Genomic DNA, 20946 nt, shown 5'->3' with positions numbered 1-20946 from the left:
TGACTTGGTGCTAGGATGTGAAACCCCACTTACCACAAAATGAAAGTCATCGATTATCTCCGGAAAATCTGATCGTAGGCTGTAGAGTTTTCGGTTTTGGCTTCAGCCTTGGCTTTCAGGCTTCATAGCTTGTGCAAATGATCGAATCTCAACTGAGTCCAATCTATCATGGCCAAAAGAACAAGAGTCCCATGTATAACAAGAAAGTCTTTTGCCGGTCTCTCATGAAACTACATCACGAAGCTGAACGATTTTTAAAAAAGATTTATTCCCATGTTTTGACTTACATAATCGGGTGTCAGCCGTGATGCCATTAATACCAGCTTCACTTGAAAGATTTTGTATAAACTTCAGCAAAACATATGATATCCCGTATCAACCCAAATGTGAAGCTTCATTTGAAACCGTCGGGGATCGTAAGCCTTGAGAGAGAGAGGAGTAATAAGCAAAGCCGGCAATGCTCTTCTCAGCATTCTAAAGCGGTAAAATTCGAACCACCTGCCAAGCTCAGTTGCCATGGAGCTCCGGCAATTGCACGTACTCTTAAGCCTAAATTGGAATATCCCGAACGGAAAGATGCGACACTGCTGTGAAGTTCAATGTGTACTGCTGCAGAGGACTTCATCTATTTCTTTTTAACTAGCTGCAGAAAAGGTGATTAAGTCCCGTTAGGAATTCTTCCAGTGAGGCTCTTAAATTGAAATTTGATTCACAGGAATGGTTTCCGCAGACTATAGTTGAAAAATTCATGAAGATGGATTCGGTGCAGTAGAGGGTGTGTTGCCCGTGAAGCTCAGAATTTTTTTACGAATCTTGGCCGGTGAAGTTATACTATTATTATTGCAGAGGCAAGTTTTCCATATGTTTGGGCGAAATTCACCAAGGAGGGCTTTTCCTCGTGAGGGAGATGTCTGTGTTTTCGAGTTAATATCGAGGAACGGCCTCGTCTTAGAATTAGATGTTGCAATTTTCAAGTGTGGGTTGTAGACTATATTAAGGCAAAAAAAAAAAAAAAAAAGTCTTTTTCAGTACATATTAATAGCAGAGGGTTGATCACTGAACATTTATGTCTTTTTTATGTTCCATTGATATTCAAAGTGAAATTATAGGACCCGTTTGGTTTCATGATCAGATTTTAGAATCATGATTTTGATTTTAACTCTACCCACTACACAACAAAAACACACGTTTCCCAAGTCACCATCTCATTTGTCGTTTTGAGCTTGATGACTGAGTTACGGTTTGTAGATTGTCTATTTCGATGTCGTTATCGCAGGTGCAGTAGGTGTTCTGTTTATTTTTATTTTTATTTTGATGAATCGTTAGGTGGTCTGTTACAAACTCGGTTAACTCAAGTATGCTTTTGTTCTGCGTCCGGATGATTCCTTTCATGCTTCTATAGAATGAGGACAGCGATTTATAACTTTTTTCCCCCATTCCTCACGGGTCTAGATTTGCAAATCTGAGCAGATTGGTGGAATTGGTTATTCTCCTTCCGTGCGGTATTAGGGATGTCGCGGAATCTCGATTCTGAGACCAATCGGACAACCAAACGTGGGCTTCTTCATTCCGAGGGAATTGGGACCGGATTCGCTTTGCCATTCCGCCCAACCAAACAGCACTTTAGGGACTAATTGCACGTGCGGGGTGTATCTTTCACTTCAGGGACCATACTGTCAATTAAGTCCGATGAAATCATCGCGGGACACGTGGCACGACGATTTTGTTACAGATAAACAGCTGCTGAAGACCTCAGACCACCGGATAACTCTCCCTGAACGAGACCACATAACTGGCTGAGAGCATGATATCCGGTAGGACGCACCTCACTGGATCGTAGCCCCCCCCCCCTCATCCTGCTCTTTTCCTCATCGTCTCTCTCGATCCCTCCTCCGTCACCGTCCTCAGTGCTCTAACTCCTTTTGAATTCCTAATTTTCCCGCCTATTTCTCAAACCAAACCACCCCCCCTCTATCTTCGCCGTCAGACTGTCGGCGGTTCGTCGCCCGAGCGATCTCGTGTCCAGTCTACTGAGTTCGGGTCGTACAGCTTTCGAGCTCACCGCCACACTCTAGGGTTCCGAGTAGTGCCGTATTCTTCCTTCTCTGTGGTGCTGCAGGATGGAGCCTCTGTACGCTAAGCTCTACGACAAGTACACCAAACTGAAGGTAGGCGTATTACATTTTTCTGTCCCATTGTGTTGAAATTTCTTTGGGCTAGGATTGAAGCACTGGAAGATGAATTTACCTCGATTGCGGGATTTTTCTTGGGTTTGTAGGCGAGGAAATTCGGTGAGCTGGAGCAGCTCAACAAGGATCAGGAAGAGAAGTTCATTAATTATATGGCCGGTTTGTGTTTCTTTTAGCAATTTGTTTGTTCAAGATTCGAACTTGTAGTTTCTTCTGTCGGATGGTATGGGGTCCCGGTGGTTTAATCTTGTCGGGGGTATTGAACTGTTTCTTCGATAATTACGGTGTTGCAGCTGCGGAGGAGTTGATACAACACCTGAAAGATGAAAACGACCGTTTGCATGCGAAATTAAACGACTTGATTTCTTCGACTAGGCATGGATCCTAAACCTGTGCTGCAAGTCTTGTTTTTTTCTCTTCTCGTGATGCGACCGAACTCTTTAGACTGAATGTTTAGTGGGGGCAAACATATTTCAGGCCTTCTGTGGATGACCAAAGCTTGGACTACCAGAAGCTTTTGATGGAAGAAATCCATAAGAGTAAGCTACCACATATCATTTAACCACTTGTTTATTTTAATGTTACTGGTGGCTCTCCACTTTATCGTTCTTTGATAATCGTCATTTTTTTTCTCTGTCCTTATCGTCAATCTGGTACGTCTAATGTCTCAGATAAAAGCTGAAATGTAGCCGCTTATGTGTCTCTATACTTGAAGTCTTTGGTTAATTGACTGGGTGTTATCATCTGAAGAAACTTGTTCGACTTCTATGGGCAACTTCTTTCGTTATTGGATTGGCATAATATTACCTGATAATCTTGTTATTGGCTTTCAGACTTGTAATCTATGGTCAGAGGATTGAGATATCATTCTGTGAGAGTACAATATCAGATTTTAATGCTTGTGCTCTTCGATGCTCACTCATTGTTAAGTAGATTAATCTTCTTCTCGCAGATAAAGAACTTTCTCAGGAAGTTGAGAAACTCCATAAGCTTCAAAAGGAGAGGGTTGATGGTGAGAGAGGGCAGCTAAATGACCATACTTCGCAAAAAAGGTCAGATATGTCCGATGGCCCTATGACCAGATCTAGAAAGCGTAGTAGGCCTCCTGAGAGTAGTGGAGAGATCGTTCTGGTGACTCAAGAAAATGGCCAACGGGAAGCTGTGCAGGAAGATTCAGAAAACATTTCCTTCAAAGAAACCTCATCCTCTGGTGCCCCTGAAGAGGCTAAGCAGGTATTGAAGTCCCATATATTCTAAACCAATGAATCTTTCTTACTATTGTCACTGACAGCTTATGGTATACATCCAGCCACAATGCTGCACAAGAGCTACTGAAGAACCAGGTATATGTCATTTTATATTTTCACTAGTCTCTCTTGGCTGGCACTTGTATATTCATGCATGATCCTCTTTTACTCATATATATAGGTGATTGTACAGATGATAAGTCCACTTGCAAGTGCTTGTTTCAAGCGCTCATTCAATACACACTGGGCATGCAATTTTCAGTTGCTACTCAGGTGGCCGGAATCTGCATTTCAGCATTTCATGAATCAAGTGGTAAAGTGTTCAATTACAAGATGAGCTTTGCTATGCATAATTTTATATTTCCCTTCTCATTGTCCTATGACCAGTTGAGGTCATGTTGTGTATGTTTATACAATTAACGCATGCTAATTGATGAATTTCTATACTGTAATAGCTGGGAAAGAAATCATTATAATTTGAATGTTTTCTAAGGTTGATGGAAGGGACCATTCCCCATATTTAGGTACAGTCATTGACTTTTTCAGTTGGGAGGACGAAGCTTAAGTCTTCACCTGCCTCCTAGAATTATAGTGACACAGAAAATGTTGCAAAAACATCTTGAATGAAGAAAGGAATACTTTTATTATGTCCGAATGGTTTTGATTGTATATCTGCAAAATAAAATGCCTAAATTGGAATCTGAAATCAGTTAGTGGTTATTCCTTAAGAGCTTTTATATGGATGGTTGTGTGGGGAAGTGCTAACTGGAAGCATATGGTTTCAGGAGTTTCAAACTTGGTCTTCCTCATTCCCAGCCTCGTTTTAGAAGTGGAATAGGGAAATCTAAACGTAAATTTGATGTGCATAAGCATGTCTTATCTTTAGTCTTTTGATTTCTGCCGATGGCAACTGTTCTTGTTCCACCGATGTCAAGTCACAGAATATCTCCGATTTGGAGACTGCATTACATGAGCCCCAATAATTTTTATGTCTAAAGTTTCGGTGTGTTTTCTTGTACAACAGGCTACTCCTTCACTCTAACATGGGCAGATAAAGAAGCGTCCGGGGAAGTGGAGCTGATGTATACAGTCCAGTCACTGGGAACATACGAGAGGGTCGCACCAGAATGGATGAGAGAGGTCATCAAATTCAGTTCAACCATGTGTCCTATATTTTTCAACAGAATCGCACGGTTTATTAATGTACATCAGTGAGCATCAGATGGGGAAATTGCCCGCCCTCACCATTCGTAGCTAGCATTATGATATGTCCTGGGAAATTGATATGATTTACCATAGCATAGTCCGATTCTTCCTTGTTGTAAATTGTAACGAACTCTGTTTCAAAACCGAGATCTGTCTAGCCCTCGGGTTGGAGCCCTCTTCTCAGTTCCTCCCTCTTCTCTTTCGATCTTAATATAATATCATTCGTGAGCCTATCTACAGATTTAAAATGGACCGACCTCGTCCATACTGATACAAATCATCCCTTTTACCTTTGCCAACTTGACGAGATTGAATGAATGATCAAAGAAGACTGACTAAATGCTCACAATTAAATATCTCATTAAATATTTTATCGACCATTTAATCATTAATTAGACAGACACAATTTATAAATTCGAGTTAGACAAAGCACGACTCGGATAACTGTATCTAATAATACCCGTCCAGATTACTCATTGGAACAAATCAAACATTGAAGACAGTACTATCCATAGTTTGTCCAGAGTTCTCATTGGAACAAATCAATCATTAAAGGCAGGACTATCCATAGCTTGTTCTCATGAAGGCATGGTAATAGCACATTAGCACGTGATAGATACTGCATTCGCGTGATATGTGTTCCACTTTTTTTCTTGGCCCAAGTATACGTATTACATGCGGTATATATTGCATTCACTCGAGTTAGACAAGACACGACGCTGATAATGGAATCTAATAACAGGGTCCAGATTACTCTTCGGAACAGAACAGTCATTAAAAGGCAAGGTTATATACATAGTTTGGTTTGTTCTCATAAAGGCGAAGGTAATCAGCACAATTAGGAAACTAGCCGTTGGAAAGAGAGGAAAAAAATGGAAAGTGATATCTGCAAATACAAATCCGTTTCGCAACGGTCAAAAAATTTTGAAAAACCCTTTCCTAATGCGGCGACGCGCATGACCAGAGCCAAAGGTCGTCCCTTTCCTCTCCCCACTCCCCACCATTTTTAAGCCCCCTCGGATCTCCGCTCTCCCATCTCTCTCTCTCTCTCTCTCTCTCTCTCTCTGTTGCGTTGAGGAAGAAGAAGAGAAACCTCCATCGGATAATCTTCTTCTTTCTCACACAGACACACACCCTCTTTCTCTTTTCACCTGCGCGACTGCGTTCGAAACCCAGTTTGGTCTTTGCCCTTTTCGATTCGATCTGCTCTTGCGGACCTGCTAGTGGTCTCTTCTGCCATTCGATCCGAAGACAGAGAAGAAGAAGAAGAAGACAGCAGACATGGCCGCCGTTAATGGGCAGACCGAGGATAGGTACCAAGGCAACACTCCGGCGGTCGCTCCCTCCCCCAAACAGCCTCTCCCCGCCGCAAAGAGTGTTGACACCCAATCTGTTCTCAAAAGGTACTGACTTACGCACGAATTCGATCCCCAAATTCTTTCTCTGTTTAGGCGAAATCTTGAATCAGTCAACAGAAACCCTAATTGCCGATTGAAAAAAGAAAAAAAAAAGGTAAGTCATTAATTTAATTTGATGCTCCGTCTGATCAATGAACGAGCTATTGCAAGTAATGGGTTGATATCAAACTTTCTCGCACTAGATTACCCGATTCATCGATTTCTTGGCTTGTTAGTGTGAGCAATAAGCTGTATCTGAGCTCGTCTGATCTGATGTTTTCTTGTGCTTCTTTTATGAAACAGGTTGCAATCAGAGTTGATGGCTTTAATGGTAAGCGCAGTATATATTTGTTAAATGGTTCTCATATTGCATGCTCATTCTTTTACCGGTGCAATTCCATTCAGATGAGCGGTGATCCCGGGATATCGGCATTCCCCGAGGAAGACAATATATTCTGCTGGAAAGGCACAATTACTGGAAGCAAAGACACAGTCTTTGAAGGCACGGAGTACAAGCTCTCCCTTGCCTTTCCGAATGATTACCCGTTTAAGCCTCCTAAGGTGAAGTTTGAGACCGCTTGCTTCCACCCGAACGTGGATGTTTACGGCAACATATGCTTGGACATTCTTCAGGTAACAATTCGAATATCCATTTGCTCCAGATGGTGAAGTTATGGCATACCCAAGAATTATCAGCCCCCTAACTTGATTTATCCCATGTTTTTGCAGGATAAGTGGTCATCCGCTTATGATGTCAGAACCATATTACTGTCTATCCAGAGTCTGCTTGGAGGTATGGTATTTTGTTGTATATTGTTGTATGGGATGATGTACAAAATCCATTCGGAAAGTCTTCATAGCTAATCCGTGCTAAATATTGCCTGTGACATCAGAACCAAACACGAGCTCTCCTTTGAATCCTCAGGCAGCACAGCTATGGAGCAACCAGGAAGGTAAGCTCTTGTCCTCCCCTCCTTTCCATAATTACGACTGAGTTCGAATTGTGAATTAGCGATTGCCGCCCATGCGGTCAAGTTACAGAGAAGAGGTGTCTGATCGTTGTTCTGTGTTCAACTTGCAGAGTATAGGAAGATGGTGGAGAAGCTGTACAAACCTCCAAGCGCTGCTTAAGAGTCCAGAGAACGGCATGGACCATCAATGACTGAACTTCTACAGTCCCATGGACTTTGAGCTGTTTTACTTTTAGGATTCATTTTCTTATGCTTCTATTAAAGGTTTTTGCCCTTCACTGGTGTGGTGGCTGATGTAACAAATCCATTTGTTGTTGACATTGGAGGATACATAATGGAATGATATGAGGATTGTTTTCATATACTTTCGCCCTTTCTATCCCTCTCTATGTTGCAAAGGATGACTGTTCCCGGCCAAACTCACCTTCACCTTCGACTAAGCAAAGAGAATTCGTGTTCAATGTACTATGCTCATGGGCTTATGGAATCGGCAAACGAAAAAAATAAAATAAAAGTGGCTATATATGCACTGGATGTCAAACAGTGACAGAGCAATATACTCGCAAATCCTTGTGACAAAATTGATGTCGCTTCACGACTGTGGGGGCTCTGGAATGAGAAGAAATGGGCTTTTCCCATGCCCAAATGACTGGCCCAAAGCTGACTAGATAATGGGCCGCAAACTTTCTTGGGCCAAGTCCACACTACCACGACGACACGCCCCACTTTACCATATAATGGGCCCATAGCTTCTTCAATGAGCCCAGATTGGTTTTCGAAACAACTGGACGCACCCGGTTCACCTGCACCTTGGAAGAGAAAGATCATTGGTCCCACCACGTTACCTGGCTGGGTGTACGTACGCCCGGTGCATGAATTCATGCATTCCTCGTCCATCTCTCTCCGTTTCGAACTTTCCGAGCTGCCGAGGAAACATCCTCGTCACCTCACTTCAGTCTCAGATCGTCCGAGGTTGTTTCTTCTGCTCCCTCTGCCATCCTCCATGGAAGCTCTCGAAGCTCAATTCCCAGAATCTGGGGAAGGCGGAGAAGATACCGAGCCCTCCGCCCCCAATCAGCCCGAGGATTCATCACCATCGCCGCCGCCGCCGCTTGAGCCGGAGGGGGACACCTCACTTGCCCCAGAATCTGGTGCGGAACCGCCTCTGGAACCAGCTGAGGGGTTCGATTCAATGCCGGAGCCCCTCTCAGACGACCTGTCTTCGGACGAGCCTCCTTCCGAAGACCCCGAGAAGCCCCCTAAACGGCAGAAAATCGCCGCCGATGACGACCCCGCATTGCCTCAGGAGTCGGAGGACGCCAACGGGAACCATGGGGAAGCTCTAGAAGGTTCTGGTGCCCGGTCCTCAGGTGCGAGCTCGAAGAAATCAAAGAAGAAGAGCAACAATCTGTGGGTGACCAAGTCGACGAGGAAGGGGAAGAAGAAGAGCAAGAATGGGAGCCACCCCAACGGCCACACTGAGGAGACCGTGCTGATTGCTCCCTTGATGAGGTTCCCGGACAAGTCCGACGACTCGCCCGAGATGACAATATGCCTCTCCAAAGTCTACAAGGCCGAGAAGGTCGAGCTGAGCGAGGACCGGATGAGCGCGTCGAGCACGAAAGGATACCGAATGGTGAGGGCCACGAGAGGGGTCTGCGAGGGGGCGTGGTATTTCGAGATCAAGGTGGAGAAACTGGGCGAAACGGGGCACACGAGGTTGGGGTGGTCTATGGAAAAAGGGGACTTGCAGGCCCCCGTGGGCTACGACGGGAACAGCTTCGGGTACAGGGACATTGATGGGAGCAAGGTGCATAAGGCATTGAGGGAGAAGTATGGAGAGGAAGGGTACAAGGAAGGTGATGTGATCGGTTTCTACGTCAATTTACCCGATGGAGGGTCGTATGCTCCGAAGCCACCTCACGCGGTCTTGTATAAGGGACAGAGATATCTTTGCGCACAAGACCCAAAGGACGATCCGCCCAGGGTAGTGCCTGGTAAGGATTTACAAACTCTAAGTTCTCAAGTATATTCGGTTGTTGGGTGCCTATAGCTCGATGTAGAGTAGAAAATTCTTACAATAATGTGATTTTATTGTCTTCGGTATTTACGATTGCTGTTAGTGATCGGGGTGAAATCTGCTGTATGTATGGGTGACTGCTGCTTCTCTATTGTGTCTATTTGTTTAAAAAGTTTAGAGCTTTCTTTGAGATTGTGAGAAAAGTTAACACTTTGGTTGCTCATAGCCATTGTTGAGATGCTACTGGTGCAGCAGTGCAGCTATACCAAAAATTTACTCCGGATGCATTAAGTCGGTTTTGCTGATGCCTGACAAATTTTGAATACCTGGTTCAGTTAATGGCATTACTATGATACGATGATCAAATTATTTGATGGACAAGATTTGGTCATTTTAGCTCTGCATTATATAAAGATTCTATTTCGATGCCTAATAACCCATGGATAGTTCCAGACTCTATAGATCGTGTCTCACCCAGGGTATAATGGGCACGATGACTTGACGTCTATTTAATGGTTTTTACTTGAGGAATCTTTGGGCTTAGTTTGGAGTTTTATTGATGAAAATCATTGTGGTTCTAGTATGAATCTGGGGTTTCAATCGAATCATTATCTTTGGTAAAAGGAATGAGAGAGGCTCCAATAGCATTCATACTAATTGACATTGATGATAATTAGACATCCAAATTTTGATGCCTAATACCCCACACTTGCCCTCAGTCGATTGAAGAAAGCAGGTGTCAGCTCACTGCATGCATCTAGAGAATCAATATTTTTGTTCTACGGAAGTGTAAATGCTTGATTTCTACCCGGTGACTTTACCTTAAGCACGTGTTCCTTAACTAATTATATATTCGTGTATTTCTTTGAGCAGGGAGTGAGATTTCTTTCTTCAAAAATGGCCTTTGTCAAGGAGTTGCTTTCAAGGATCTATATGGGGGCAGATACTATCCTGCTGCTTCGATGTATACTCTTCCGAATCAACCAAGTTGTGCGGTAAGTTTTAACTTTGGTCCTGAGTTTGAGTTTTTCCCTGAGAGCTTTGATGGACGCCCAGTCCCCAGACCTATGGTTGAAGTCGCTTATCATGGTTTCGATGGCCGGTTCGAGAATGGTGCAGTCAATGAGAAGCAGCAATAGCAATAGCCAAAAAAAGACATACATACTCCTTCAAAGCTATTTGCTTGTGGAGTACAATTGGGATGTGGATGTGAGTTTGACATATTCATTTATTGTAATCTCCATTCGATTTGATGACTTAAATCGGCTGACTGACTGGAAAAGAGGTGTGTAACTTCGATTTCATTTGGAAGAGAGATATATTCAACTGAAGTCAATCTTTTGTTTCATATATACTGGTGGCTTTTCAAAGTAATGCAGCAATGGTTAGTTGTCTCGAGATAATATATCTCTCATTGTTATGATATATTCCTTGTGCATTTCAAATCAGGGTTTGATCATTTGAGGTGACTTCATCAGCAGCCATCACCCCCAATCAAGGTCATTGGCGACCTCAGTCGTCATCATTTTTGCAGCTTTCTCAAGTTAATTAATGAAGAAAAATATTCTTAGGAAGATACATTTAATGAGTAGAATCGCTGCGATCAGTAAATCCTTCAACAAAGATCTACAAGCACAAGCATGTTAAATTCATGGGACTGGTGAATCCAAGCCTTCCTGTAATGACAAAGGGTGAAGATTGTGCTGCCGTTGGGATGGGAAGGATGGAATCTTCCGAAACGAAGGCCTCTTACTGAGATTCCGAAGAATTCTTTTTGTAAGAAGTGCTCGAAAGCATGGAGAAGCTCTCTCTTTGAACTTAAGGATCACGAAAAAGAGAAGTCTGCAAGAAACGAGAATAGCTGCAATGGCTGCAACATCCCACCATTTCGAGTAGCTCACTTTTATCTTAAGCGTGTCCTTGAGGATGTCTTCGCCTTTCAGCTTGGGGTCTCCAGGAAACAGAGGATCAAACTCGAGCCCAATCATGTCATTCTTGTATGCTCCCTGCACGCCGCAGTCGAAAAACAATGAGGTAAGCTTTATCATTTATGTCTTAACTTATCATTTGATGTTGATATTCATAAATCATCAAAGTACTTGCCTTTGAAGATACTGCTAAGTCGCATTTCGACCTTTGGTGTTGGTTACTTAGAGCTCAAGAAATTATACTGCTTTGAAAATTTCTTTCTACTGAAACTCACCTGTAATGCCCACGCACCATAGTTGATGTATGAAATAGGATAGCGCCAGAACACCTTGGGAAGGTCCGGAAGGAATCGAAAATACCCAGAAGTCATCATCATGATTCCCTACACAAGTAATTTATGAACAAAGTTAATCGACATTGAAGAGTAGAAGCAATAGTTAACGATGGAAAAACGAACAGCCTGTGAATAAAACTTACAATATATCCTGCCCCTAAGATGACTCCCATTAGGAAGTTTGGGACCAGTGCAGCTATAATCATCATGGAGCTCTCAACCACTGCAATGGAGGCTAGAAGGTCGAGCCAGACGTACAGGAAATGGGAAATCCCGGGCCGAAGTTTCACCATATAATAAGTGATGGCTGAACTGGCAAGAGACATCATCGCTAGAAACGGAGATGCAGAGATGAAGTTTGCTAGAGTATACACAGCTATCCCGTAGTGTCGATTAACTCTTTCCCGGTAGAAAACCTGTCGACAAGAAAAGGACCAGAGCTTTAGGTGATCTATTTCTGGCAGTTCTTCACACGTTAACATCGGAAACACTCTCTTGCCTTCATCTCTTCAATAAAAGATGGAAAGCCTCCAATTGACATGAAAGTCATAAATCCTGAAATGAACGCTCCGCAAGAACCCCGTGCAAAGATTGCATTGAAACTTGTCCCAACATCGAAGAAGACGGTACCGACGGATATCGACACTACTACATATATTACTATCCTTAGCCAGTAGTACCCGATATCCCGGGACATGTTCACGAAAGATCTGCTTGTCAAAGTTAAGAGCTGTTTCCACCATTTCGCTTGGCTGCCTCTGATCCTTTCTAGCATGAGTCCTTCCTATGAACGCCAGCGGAAGTTCATTGGGAATTGGAATTAGTTACTTTTGTACCTAAGCCAAGGAAAAGTACGCCACCGATTACTCAACTGAATAAGAGTTTAAAATGCTTACAATCTTTGAGATTTCTTGGATCCTGACTCTTAAATTCGATGCATACTTCGAGCTCCTGTATTTCTTCACAAGCAAAGCTTTAACTGTTGCTGTCATTGTGTTGGTGAGTGGGTCTGACAAAGTTTCGATTTCCTATAATAGAAAAGAGGATAGCTGTGAGGCTCGATTGCCGAGATGGACTGTTAATAGCTCGAAAGTAGCGTATCTCGGTATGACGAAGAGATGCTTGACTGGTACTAGTAGCAGCAACTATGATGCAGCATTCCTATAGCAGGTACAGAGCTAATGGTACCTCTAAGCCGCAACGATATACACAAACTTGCATTGAAGATACCATACATACACTTGCTCGGTAAAGTCCCATGTAAGTCGTGACTGTGTCAAAGTCGGTGTTAATGCAACGAAGGAAATGGTCGGAAGGGTTTCTGCGACTGGGACAGGGAAACCCTGTTTCAGCAAAGAACTGCATAACTCGGGAAACATTGTATAATTTCTATGTTAGTAACACTTCTCAATAACATGGAATTCTATATTTCCAGGCTATGGAGACATTCAACGTAAAAAGTCTCTACCTCCACTGCCGTTTCTGCTCGGCCAAAGTAAACTGTTTCTCCATCAGAAAGAAGACACAGATCATCAAACAACTTGAAAACTTCAGAGCTTGGTTGGTGAACCGCTGAGATCACAGTTCTGCCACTGTGAGCGATATCCCGAAGAGTTTGTACAACAAAGAAAGCAGAGGCACTGTCTAGCCCACTGGTGGGTTCGTCTAGAAATAACAGGATCGGCCTTGTGAGAATTTCCAGTGCAATGCTGACTCTCTTCCTTTCCCCTCCACTTATTCCTCGTAAGTGCCAGTTCCCGATAAGGCGGTCGGCGCAGTCTTGAAGACCCATCTGGTCGATGACCCCCTCAATGGAACGATTAATCTCCTCATCGGTCATTGAAGCCGGAAGCCTCAAATGGGCAGAATAAGTTATCGTTTCTCTAACTGTTAGAGTCCCCAGCAGTACATCTTCTTGAGTTACGTATGCCTGAAATTCGAAAGGAGCCAAGAAACATTTGACATTCTGTTTGATGCCCCGAGTTTTTGAATTGCATCATTAAATACTTACGGGACCACTGGAGTTCAATTTTCTCTGCTTCCTGTTGAGGAGGACGTTCCCGGTCATGATGCAATTTGCAGATAATCTTCCTGCATCGAAGCCGATAATCATAAGAACCACAAAAACCCGCTGTAATAGTAATCACTTCATTTTTAACGGCAATATCGATGTCTTTTGAAGCGATTTCCGTCATTCAAAATCCGGAATGAGACTTGTCCTGCATTTCATCTCCACTTGAAACCTGTGTCTTGTCATGTCTCCTTCCAGTGTGATCACAAAAAGAAAGAGAGACGCTTCTTCTTGTTTCCAGAAATGTTATCATCCATTATGGTCTACAGGAAGGACACTACGCACTGTTCCTCACTGTCATATTTTACCCGAAAAACGAAAGCAATCGTATAAATAATATTCCATTCATAGATGCTATCCTGGAATGGAAAATCATGCAAGCCCATCGGCGAACGAAAACGGGCCTTATTTCCACATTCGTAAGTTCATAACAAGTAAACAACTTATCCATCTTATTATAAATTCTCCATATGAATTAGAGGCACAGGGAGAGAACCTGAAAGTGAGTCCAGAAGAGTTGATTTGCCCGAACCGGAAGGTCCCATAATGGCCAGGAGCCTACCAGGCTCAGCGAACCCAGTGACCCCATTGAGCAGTTTCCGAGAATGTCCATTGCCCATGTTCGGCAAGATCACCGAGAGCTCTTCCCACACCAAGTACATTGCTGCGGACCCCTCTTCGTCTCGGTTAGCTTCAGGACCGAGACCACCACGGCCACTCCCCTCCACATTCTCCATCTCCACTGCGCTTCAAGCCAACAGAACAAGAGAGAGATCTTGGATGAAACTAGACCACCATTATATACTTGCTAAAATCTCAGCGTTGATACTTAAAAGACTAATTGAACCACACCACTCTTTGTATGAGTCCGACTACCACATTGCTTAAGCTCAATATGTAAGACTATCCTCGTCATTAATAAAATGATGTAGCCCTTGCAGAATCTAAAACATCTGATAGGGTCATAAGTTAATAATTCCATAAGGACAGGGTGATGGTGACATTATTAATGTCAAGGCTGCTGAAAGCAGAGGGTGGTTTCCTGCTGATGTTAATGTGTGAGTAAGAAACAGCAACTACCCGTTTCCCGGACTGCGCAATTGCATTTACTTGTGTTGGTACAAATGCACCAAATATCACTGCAAACCCCAGCGCCCTCCATTAATTTTCGGTGCCCATCAAGAAGAAATTTGACATTGACTGGAGGCCACTGAGACAGTGGACATGTGATCGTTAGGGCTGTGACCGGTGCCTTGTCAAGTAGAATCTGTGTCGTCGAATTAAACCAGTATGAACGTCTCTGATGTGTTCGAAATATGTAACAGAAGACAATTCTGAGAACTTCCACTTCAGTGCTTGAGGAAGGAAGTGATAAGGCCAATGGAGTGGTGTTGAGCTGCACTGTATCAGCTATCGGCGGGGATGATCAATTCATTTCGGATGCACCGAATAGGAATGAGACGGTAGTTGGGTTAGCGGGAAAGTAAGCTGAGTGATGCGTATTGAACGGTTTGTGTAAGAGATGAATTAGCTATCAGCTCTCTGTCAGAAAATATTCTGTTCCCACAAGGATATTCTAGTCCACAGTATGTCCTTATTAACAAGACATTGATAATGATGCTTGAGTTAGTAACGTATGAATGGTACAGACAGAACATATCCCATGTATGCAAACATCTGAATCCATGGAAACGATCCTTATCGGGTAAACTTTGTATATTTCGTATCAAATCTATCCAAAAATCAGTAGGCTACACGACAACTTTCATTTTACATTTGGGAAGAAGAGCCCCAATCTTCCGGGAGCTCCTAGTTGAGTGGAGAGTTGAGACCCTCTTGAGAAGACAGGGATTGCAGTGGTTGGTGACGTTTCGATAACGAGCCTAACTTTCTGAAGGAAGGCCTTTTATCGAGATGGTGTAGAGTTCTCTTCGCATATATCTTGTGGAAGACGGGGGACACCCTCTCTTTGAACTTGAGGATGACAAAGAAGACGATCCTGTAGATCACGAGAATGGTAAAGACAGCCCCCAAGTCCCACCACTTGGAATGGTCCAGCGGGATCCCGAACATAGTTGTGATGATTACCTCACCCTTCAGCTTCGGCTCTCCTGGTATCAGGGGATCGAATTCAAGGCCGATCAGGTCATTCTTGTATGCTCCCTACACAAAAACAAAGAAGATGAGTTTCCTTATTAAACTTTTCCTTGTCATGTCTGTTTCTGTAAGCAGCATCAGTTTTACAGCTTCTTGCAATTCTTTCGTCGGAAACACATTTTCTGGTTGTGTACAGCACAACGCATTAGTATAAGATGTGTTTCGTCTATGTATGAAAGCTTGTATATGAAAACAGATATCTGTGTTATTCAACGCCATACATACTTGAATGACGCCAATGACACAGTACTTTCTCACATAGGTGTACCTGAATTGCCCATGAGCCGTAACTGAGATATGAAATCGGGTATCGCCAAAATGGTTTCGGAAGGTCAGGCAGCAATCGGAAGAACCCGGAAGTCATCATTAGAATCCCCTACACAGCAACCGAAAATTGACATGCAGATCGAAGGACCATTGGAACCAAAAAGAATATAAAAGGGTTTGGCCTGAGGCTTTCTTACAATAATTCCCGCTCCTGTCACGATGCCCATCAAGAAGTTTGGAACCAATGAGGCAACAACCATCATGAGGCTCTCTATGACTGCGATGCAGGAGAATATGTTTAGGCAGAAGTACACGTAGTGAGAAAAGCCGGGCCGGAACTTGACCATGTGGTAGGTAATGGTCCCTGTGACACTTGCTATAGCTACCAAAAATGGGAACGAAGAGAGGAAGTTTGAGACAATGTAGACTGCAACTCCATAATACCCGTTACGTCTCTCTCGGTAGAAAACCTGGATTACAGAAAGAAAATAAGATCCATAAAGCCAAATATCTAGTTGGCGGGTTCGTTTCTACAAATTTATTCATTTCATTTTGCTGGAGGGGCTCCTTGCATCTCAGCCCTGACACGCGAACCCCCACAAGCCTATGGATCTAGGTAAACTCTAGGCCTGTTCACGAAGCTCGTGTGGCTTGTACCACTCGTTATGAAAGACATGGTGAACTGAAAAAACTCATGCTTAGTCGGTTTTTGAGACAAAGTTTGGCTCACCTTCATTTCTTCGATGAAAGAGGGGAATCCTCCTATTGACATAAATGTCATGAAGCCTGATATGAAAGCGCCGCAAGCTCCACGAGCCAATATCGCAGTGTAACTGTTCCCCACATCGAAGAAGATCGTACCGACACAGACTGAGACGATCAGGTAAACTATTATCCTCAGCCAGTAATAGCCAACGTCTCTGGACATGTTCAAGAGTGATCTTCGAGTCAAGGTAAGAAGTTGCTTCCACCATGCTGCTTGACTCCCCCTCGGCGGTACAACTTCGAGTCCATCCTGCAACATTGGTATAAATTTCATGGAATGTCCAGAGTGTTGATTCCATCTTGCATGTAGTCGACGTCGATTTTGCAGTGACATGGGTGTCGCTTGAAACATGAGTATCATCGAAGTTGGAAATTCTTACTGAGGTTGTTATTTCTGCAATACGAGCCTCGGCCCTTTTCGCATACTTTGAGCTCCTATACTTCTGAACAAGCAGTCCTTTAATCTCTGCTGTTGCCAAGTTCATGAACGGGTCCGATGAAGTTGGAGCATCCTTTAATATCAGTTCGGATGATATCATAATTAGAAAAACAGAAAAATTCCATGAGAGCTCCTCTGCAATGTTCTCGTCAAAAAGATGCATAGATTGATGAAATTGCAGGGGATATTTACATACCCGAATCCTTTGAGATCCTTTGAGTGTAGCTGTTACCACATCAAAGTCGGAGTTTATGCAGCGTAAGAAGTGATCAGAAGGGTTTCTTCTGCTCGGACAAGGGAAGCCCGCCTCAGCAAAGAACTGGATGTAGTTCAACAGTCGAAATCACTGCTCAGTATATTACTTATTCCAGGTGCAAAACTTCTTATTGGCATCGAGAAGGTAAGATTTCGAACTCACACTAAATCATCATGCTAGCAGTACAATGCATGGTCTCAGATTTTCTGGTCTGATCAATAAGTTAGCTACTTGGCTATGGGATCAATTTCATAAGTGGCTCTACATTATATCGTTTTCGGTAAATGACACCGGCTACTATGGTGTTGCACCTGGCAAGTATCATTCGGCCCGCCCCTTCAACCACCATTTGTAGTTGGCAACTTTAATGAGAAACACGAGGCTTCACAAATGACTACATAGTATGCTATCGTTTTCAAATTAAGAAATGGACTGTGTCTTCGAGGTTATCATACTTATTTTAAGTGTTGAATTGATGTTTGGACACATCGGATCGTGTTTTCAACAAGCTCCTGATTGTAAGTCAGTTTGGTTCCGAAAAACTTTTTTTAGCTTTGGATTTTTCACTTATCTGAAACCAAAACAGAAGACATTTTCTTATTCTTCTCATTTTCCTGGAAAACTTCCCCCTGGGGCCTTGTTTCTTTCTCTCGCATACCTCAATGGCCATTTTCGCTTCTCCAAAGTACACAGTCTCACCGCCCGACAGCAGGAACAGGTCATCAAACAGGGCAAACACCTCGCTGCTGGGCTGGTGAATCGAGGAAATCACCGTCCTGCCATCCCGAGCAATGTTCCTCAGTGTCTGCACCACGAAGAAGGCCGAGGCGCTGTCGAGCCCACTGGTTGGCTCGTCGAGGAACAGCAAGTGAGGTTTGGTGAGGATTTCTAAGGCTATGCTTAGCCTCTTCTTCTCCCCGCCACTTATCCCCCTCAAATGCCAGCTCCCAATCACTGTGTCGGCGCAGTCTTGGAGGCCCAGCTCCATGATCGTCCCTTCCACGACTTCATCCACTTCCTGTCTGGTCATCGAGGTCGGGAGCCTCAAGAGTGCCGAGTATCTTATCGTCTCCCTCACTGTTAGCGTCCCAAGTAACACATCTTCTTGGGTCACATAGGCCTGAGAAAGAATCAAGAGAAAGCTCGTGATCATCATCGACAGTCTTAGCGTAGAAAGGACCGTTCGTTTGTCTAAATTCAGGATCGCGACACTACTCTAGTCAGACATGATATCAATGCATGCCACGACACCACTTCGGTTTCGTTCCGGTGTTCGGGACTCAGATGTATGTTATCCTTCAAATACGAGGAAATGTGGGTGTGGCCAAGCCGAGAAGCAAAGTACTCACAACTACGCCGTACTCGATCCTCCTCTTCTTCCCATTCAAGAGGACATTTCCGGTCATGATCACATTTCCTGATAATCTGCCTGTAGAAAATATAACATACGCACAACATAAATTACATTAAAATTTAAAAAATTTTAAAAAAAAGAAATTAAGGCCATAATGGCAAAATTACATGACCAGAAATTACGGGTAAATTAGATTGCGTCAGCTTCACCTTAATTTTCCGAAAACTAGTAAATATCAAACTCGAAAATGGGTACGCATGATTAGTGAGCCAATTCGCGCTACGGTTCCATTTTCAGTAACCGTGAACGTAGTACAGTAACGAGTTTAATGTAACAAAATGTTACATTATAGTATCTCAAAAATTAGATTAATAACTCTATTTTCAACTATAGATGTTCCCTAAATTGGAGAATAAAGCCTCAATTGAAGTAAATCTCATTAATACCTTCCAAAACCCAAGATAGTAGATGGCAAATTAAGAGACAGCCCGCAGTTACCATCACACGTATGATGATTAAGGAGGAAAGCTCCAATTTGGCAAGTGGGCCCAAACAATTCCTTTCTTTGAATGGCATTTCAATGGCCCAAAGTGTTCCCCAAAATAAAAATAAAAATAAAGGAATCATCATGTTCAACTTTTCACAAAACATGGAATCATCATGATCCCTAGGGGAGATCCAGGGATTAAAATTTACTGACAACACGTTGCGCATCGCGGAACAGTTTAAAAATAACAAATAGATAATATTTTCCGTCAGCATGCTACTGCATGATTGAAAAGCCGAGCAGAATTATTGCCAAGGATATCGATCTTATCGAGAAATATATTCTAATTAAATAAATTGAGAATACCTTATAACTAATTTCATCAAAGGAAAAAAGAAAAAAAGACCGGATACCCTCGAGGGCCTCGATCTACGGAACTAAAGATTGAAACTTTATGGGACCAAGTGACCAAGTTATCGAAGCTGAACGTGGTGCAGTCATGCACAGGTACATAGAATCGACATATCAAACATAAGATGAGACGTGTTGTAGTAAAGAAAGAAAGAATAGAGAGGGGGACCAAAACAAACCTGCTAAAGAATCAAGAAGGGTGGATTTACCGGACCCGGAAGGGCCCATGATGGCCATGATCCGACCCGGCACGGCGTAGCCATGGAGGCCCTGAAGCAGCCTCCTGGTTGGGCCGTGGCTGAAGTTCGGCAGCACCACCGTCAAGTCCTCCCACACCAAGTACGTCCCCCTGACCTCCTCCATCTCACCACCCGCTGCCACCACCGACGCCAGCTCCCGATGCTCTCCACCTCCACCTCCACCTCCACCGCTGCCGCCCGCCACCTCTATCTCCATTACGTCTCTGAAAACAGCAGGAATAGAAAACAGAGGAGAGGAGAGAATAGGAGGCTTAATGGACTATCTGCCTTTACGGAATGGGTTTCTTCTTCTTCTTCTTCTTTTTTTCGGTGGATGGTATGAATATTTTTTGTATTTATGAGATCATATGCAGAAAATTAATGAGATTTCCCAGACAACTAATTTGTCCATGCAGCCCATAAAAGGTCTTGTCCGGGGACTGTTCGCACAGAGAGAGCAGACAACCGTTGGCTATATATGTACGTCGAGCATTCAATGATATATCGAATTCGATTAATAACGTAATAGATGTATATGACATGAAAGCTTTATACATTCTTTTGACCGATAATATACTTAGTTGTTTGTTAGCATGCACATGCCGAGCGATGTACTAAGAGCATACGATAATCAATCGACTGAGAAGCGAGATTTAAGATCGATAATGATCAATTGGGTTGGTTTTATGGAGATATCATATCATATTGGTGGCGAGTGAGTGAAATAAATGTGGTCAGTCTCTCTCTGTCTGTCAGTCTTTAATATACCTTCAGCAGTTGGGAAGTGTTGCCCTTTTTTTTTTTTTTCCTTTTCTTTTTGGGTAAATGGAAACTGATCGATTTATTATGGGATGGTGGCTTGTATCTAATACCTGCCCACAGGATTTAATGCCGCTTTTAGTACTCTTCGTGACCCAAAATAAGAGCACCACCTATGTTTCTTTCAAGTGTGGCATGGACCAACCCTGACGAACTATCCCGAGTTAAACCGGTTACGGTCCTGCGATCATCTCGAGTTTGAGTTCATCCGTTATGTTATCTTCATCGAACCCCAGTTCAGACATGATTGGGGGGTGCGGGGGGTCAATACGGTTTACCGCATTTGTGGCTTCGCCGGGCTGCATTGTTGAAGAGCTATCTACTTGGAAGAAGTGGTCCTTCATGGGTAAACTCCAACAGGGACGCATCATACCGACACAGGATCATT

General features: G+C 43.3%; 5 protein-coding genes and 1 long non-coding RNA gene across 7 annotated transcripts; 4 read left to right on the top strand and 2 right to left on the bottom strand.

Annotated features, from left to right (window-relative positions):
* The first annotated feature begins 1857 nt into the window (after positions 1-1857).
* On the top strand, positions 1858-4875 carry LOC116209890. 2 transcript variants are annotated; one of them, XM_031543636.1, is made up of 8 exons: positions 1858-2168; positions 2279-2348; positions 2483-2564; positions 2667-2728; positions 3142-3422; positions 3499-3532; positions 3618-3749; positions 4461-4875. In XM_031543636.1, the coding sequence occupies exons 1-8, from the start codon at positions 2121-2123 to the stop codon at positions 4649-4651; spliced, it is 900 nt and encodes a 299-aa protein (XP_031399496.1). In that variant the 5' UTR covers positions 1858-2120; the 3' UTR covers positions 4652-4875. The 2 variants fall into 2 exon arrangements, with proteins under 2 accessions (XP_031399496.1, XP_031399497.1); XM_031543637.1 differs by having other exon boundaries at positions 1859-2168; positions 3630-3749.
* A 764-nt stretch (positions 4876-5639) lies between these two features.
* Positions 5640-7374, top strand: LOC116210364 (ubiquitin-conjugating enzyme E2 20). The gene is made up of 6 exons (XM_031544231.1): positions 5640-6045; positions 6343-6370; positions 6445-6672; positions 6769-6832; positions 6933-6992; positions 7121-7374. The coding sequence occupies exons 1-6, from the start codon at positions 5924-5926 to the stop codon at positions 7168-7170; spliced, it is 552 nt and encodes a 183-aa protein (XP_031400091.1). The 5' UTR covers positions 5640-5923; the 3' UTR covers positions 7171-7374.
* A 565-nt stretch (positions 7375-7939) lies between these two features.
* LOC116210362 (protein TRAUCO-like) lies at positions 7940-10790 on the top strand. Its single transcript, XM_031544230.1, has 3 exons — positions 7940-9007; positions 9904-10025; positions 10480-10790. The coding sequence occupies exons 1-3, from the start codon at positions 8014-8016 to the stop codon at positions 10492-10494; spliced, it is 1131 nt and encodes a 376-aa protein (XP_031400090.1). The 5' UTR covers positions 7940-8013; the 3' UTR covers positions 10495-10790.
* Positions 10565-14311, bottom strand: LOC116210361 (ABC transporter G family member 15-like). Its single transcript, XM_031544229.1, has 9 exons — positions 13861-14311; positions 13305-13384; positions 12762-13223; positions 12533-12652; positions 12190-12321; positions 11793-12077; positions 11437-11709; positions 11234-11341; positions 10565-11036 (listed from the first exon to the last, which is right to left on the bottom strand). Exons 1-9 carry the CDS (start codon positions 14099-14101, stop codon positions 10680-10682), a joined length of 2058 nt encoding a protein of 685 aa, XP_031400089.1. The 5' UTR covers positions 14102-14311; the 3' UTR covers positions 10565-10679.
* Positions 10927-12867, top strand: LOC116210365. Its single transcript, XR_004157479.1, has 3 exons — positions 10927-11064; positions 12331-12463; positions 12729-12867. It is a non-coding gene; the product is annotated as an uncharacterized LOC116210365 (long non-coding RNA).
* A 627-nt stretch (positions 14312-14938) lies between the features above and the next one.
* On the bottom strand, positions 14939-20347 carry LOC116210360 (ABC transporter G family member 15). Its single transcript, XM_031544228.1, has 9 exons — positions 19680-20347; positions 18598-18677; positions 17907-18368; positions 17189-17311; positions 16934-17065; positions 16519-16803; positions 15986-16258; positions 15790-15897; positions 14939-15527 (listed from the first exon to the last, which is right to left on the bottom strand). The coding sequence occupies exons 1-9, from the start codon at positions 19954-19956 to the stop codon at positions 15174-15176; spliced, it is 2094 nt and encodes a 697-aa protein (XP_031400088.1). The 5' UTR covers positions 19957-20347; the 3' UTR covers positions 14939-15173.
* Between the last annotated feature and the right edge of the window lie 599 nt (positions 20348-20946).

The sequence above is a fragment of the Punica granatum genome, chromosome 6, assembly GCF_007655135.1.
Source record: "Punica granatum isolate Tunisia-2019 chromosome 6, ASM765513v2, whole genome shotgun sequence".
NCBI classification, from domain to species: Eukaryota; Viridiplantae; Streptophyta; class Magnoliopsida; order Myrtales; family Lythraceae; genus Punica; species Punica granatum.
The sequence above is the reverse complement of the archived record's forward strand: the minus strand, read 5'-3'. Positions and strand labels throughout refer to the sequence as shown.

Coding starts and splice junctions, on each gene's coding strand:
- LOC116209890 (XM_031543636.1), top strand. CDS start 2,121: ATGGAGCCTCTGTACGCTAAGCTCTACGACAAGTACACCAAACTGAAG. Junction 2,169..2,278: donor ACAAGTACACCAAACTGAAG/GTAGGCGTATTA, acceptor TTGGGTTTGTAG/GCGAGGAAATTCGGTGAGCT. Junction 3,750..4,460: donor AGCATTTCATGAATCAAGTG/GTAAAGTGTTCA, acceptor CTTGTACAACAG/GCTACTCCTTCACTCTAACA.
- LOC116210364 (XM_031544231.1), top strand. CDS start 5,924: ATGGCCGCCGTTAATGGGCAGACCGAGGATAGGTACCAAGGCAACACT. Junction 6,833..6,932: donor TATCCAGAGTCTGCTTGGAG/GTATGGTATTTT, acceptor CTGTGACATCAG/AACCAAACACGAGCTCTCCT. Junction 6,993..7,120: donor GCTATGGAGCAACCAGGAAG/GTAAGCTCTTGT, acceptor TTCAACTTGCAG/AGTATAGGAAGATGGTGGAG.
- LOC116210362 (XM_031544230.1), top strand. CDS start 8,014: ATGGAAGCTCTCGAAGCTCAATTCCCAGAATCTGGGGAAGGCGGAGAA. Junction 9,008..9,903: donor TCCGCCCAGGGTAGTGCCTG/GTAAGGATTTAC, acceptor TTCTTTGAGCAG/GGAGTGAGATTTCTTTCTTC.
- LOC116210361 (XM_031544229.1), bottom strand. CDS start 14,101: ATGGAGAATGTGGAGGGGAGTGGCCGTGGTGGTCTCGGTCCTGAAGCT. Junction 13,385..13,860: donor TCTTCTGGACTCACTTTCAG/GTTCTCTCCCTG, acceptor GCTTCGATGCAG/GAAGATTATCTGCAAATTGC. Junction 11,037..11,233: donor ATGGTGCGTGGGCATTACAG/GTGAGTTTCAGT, acceptor TGCGGCGTGCAG/GGAGCATACAAGAATGACAT.
- LOC116210360 (XM_031544228.1), bottom strand. CDS start 19,956: ATGGAGATAGAGGTGGCGGGCGGCAGCGGTGGAGGTGGAGGTGGAGGT. Junction 18,678..19,679: donor CCTTCTTGATTCTTTAGCAG/GTTTGTTTTGGT, acceptor TATTTTCTACAG/GCAGATTATCAGGAAATGTG. Junction 15,898..15,985: donor TGACAGGAGCGGGAATTATT/GTAAGAAAGCCT, acceptor GTTGCTGTGTAG/GGGATTCTAATGATGACTTC.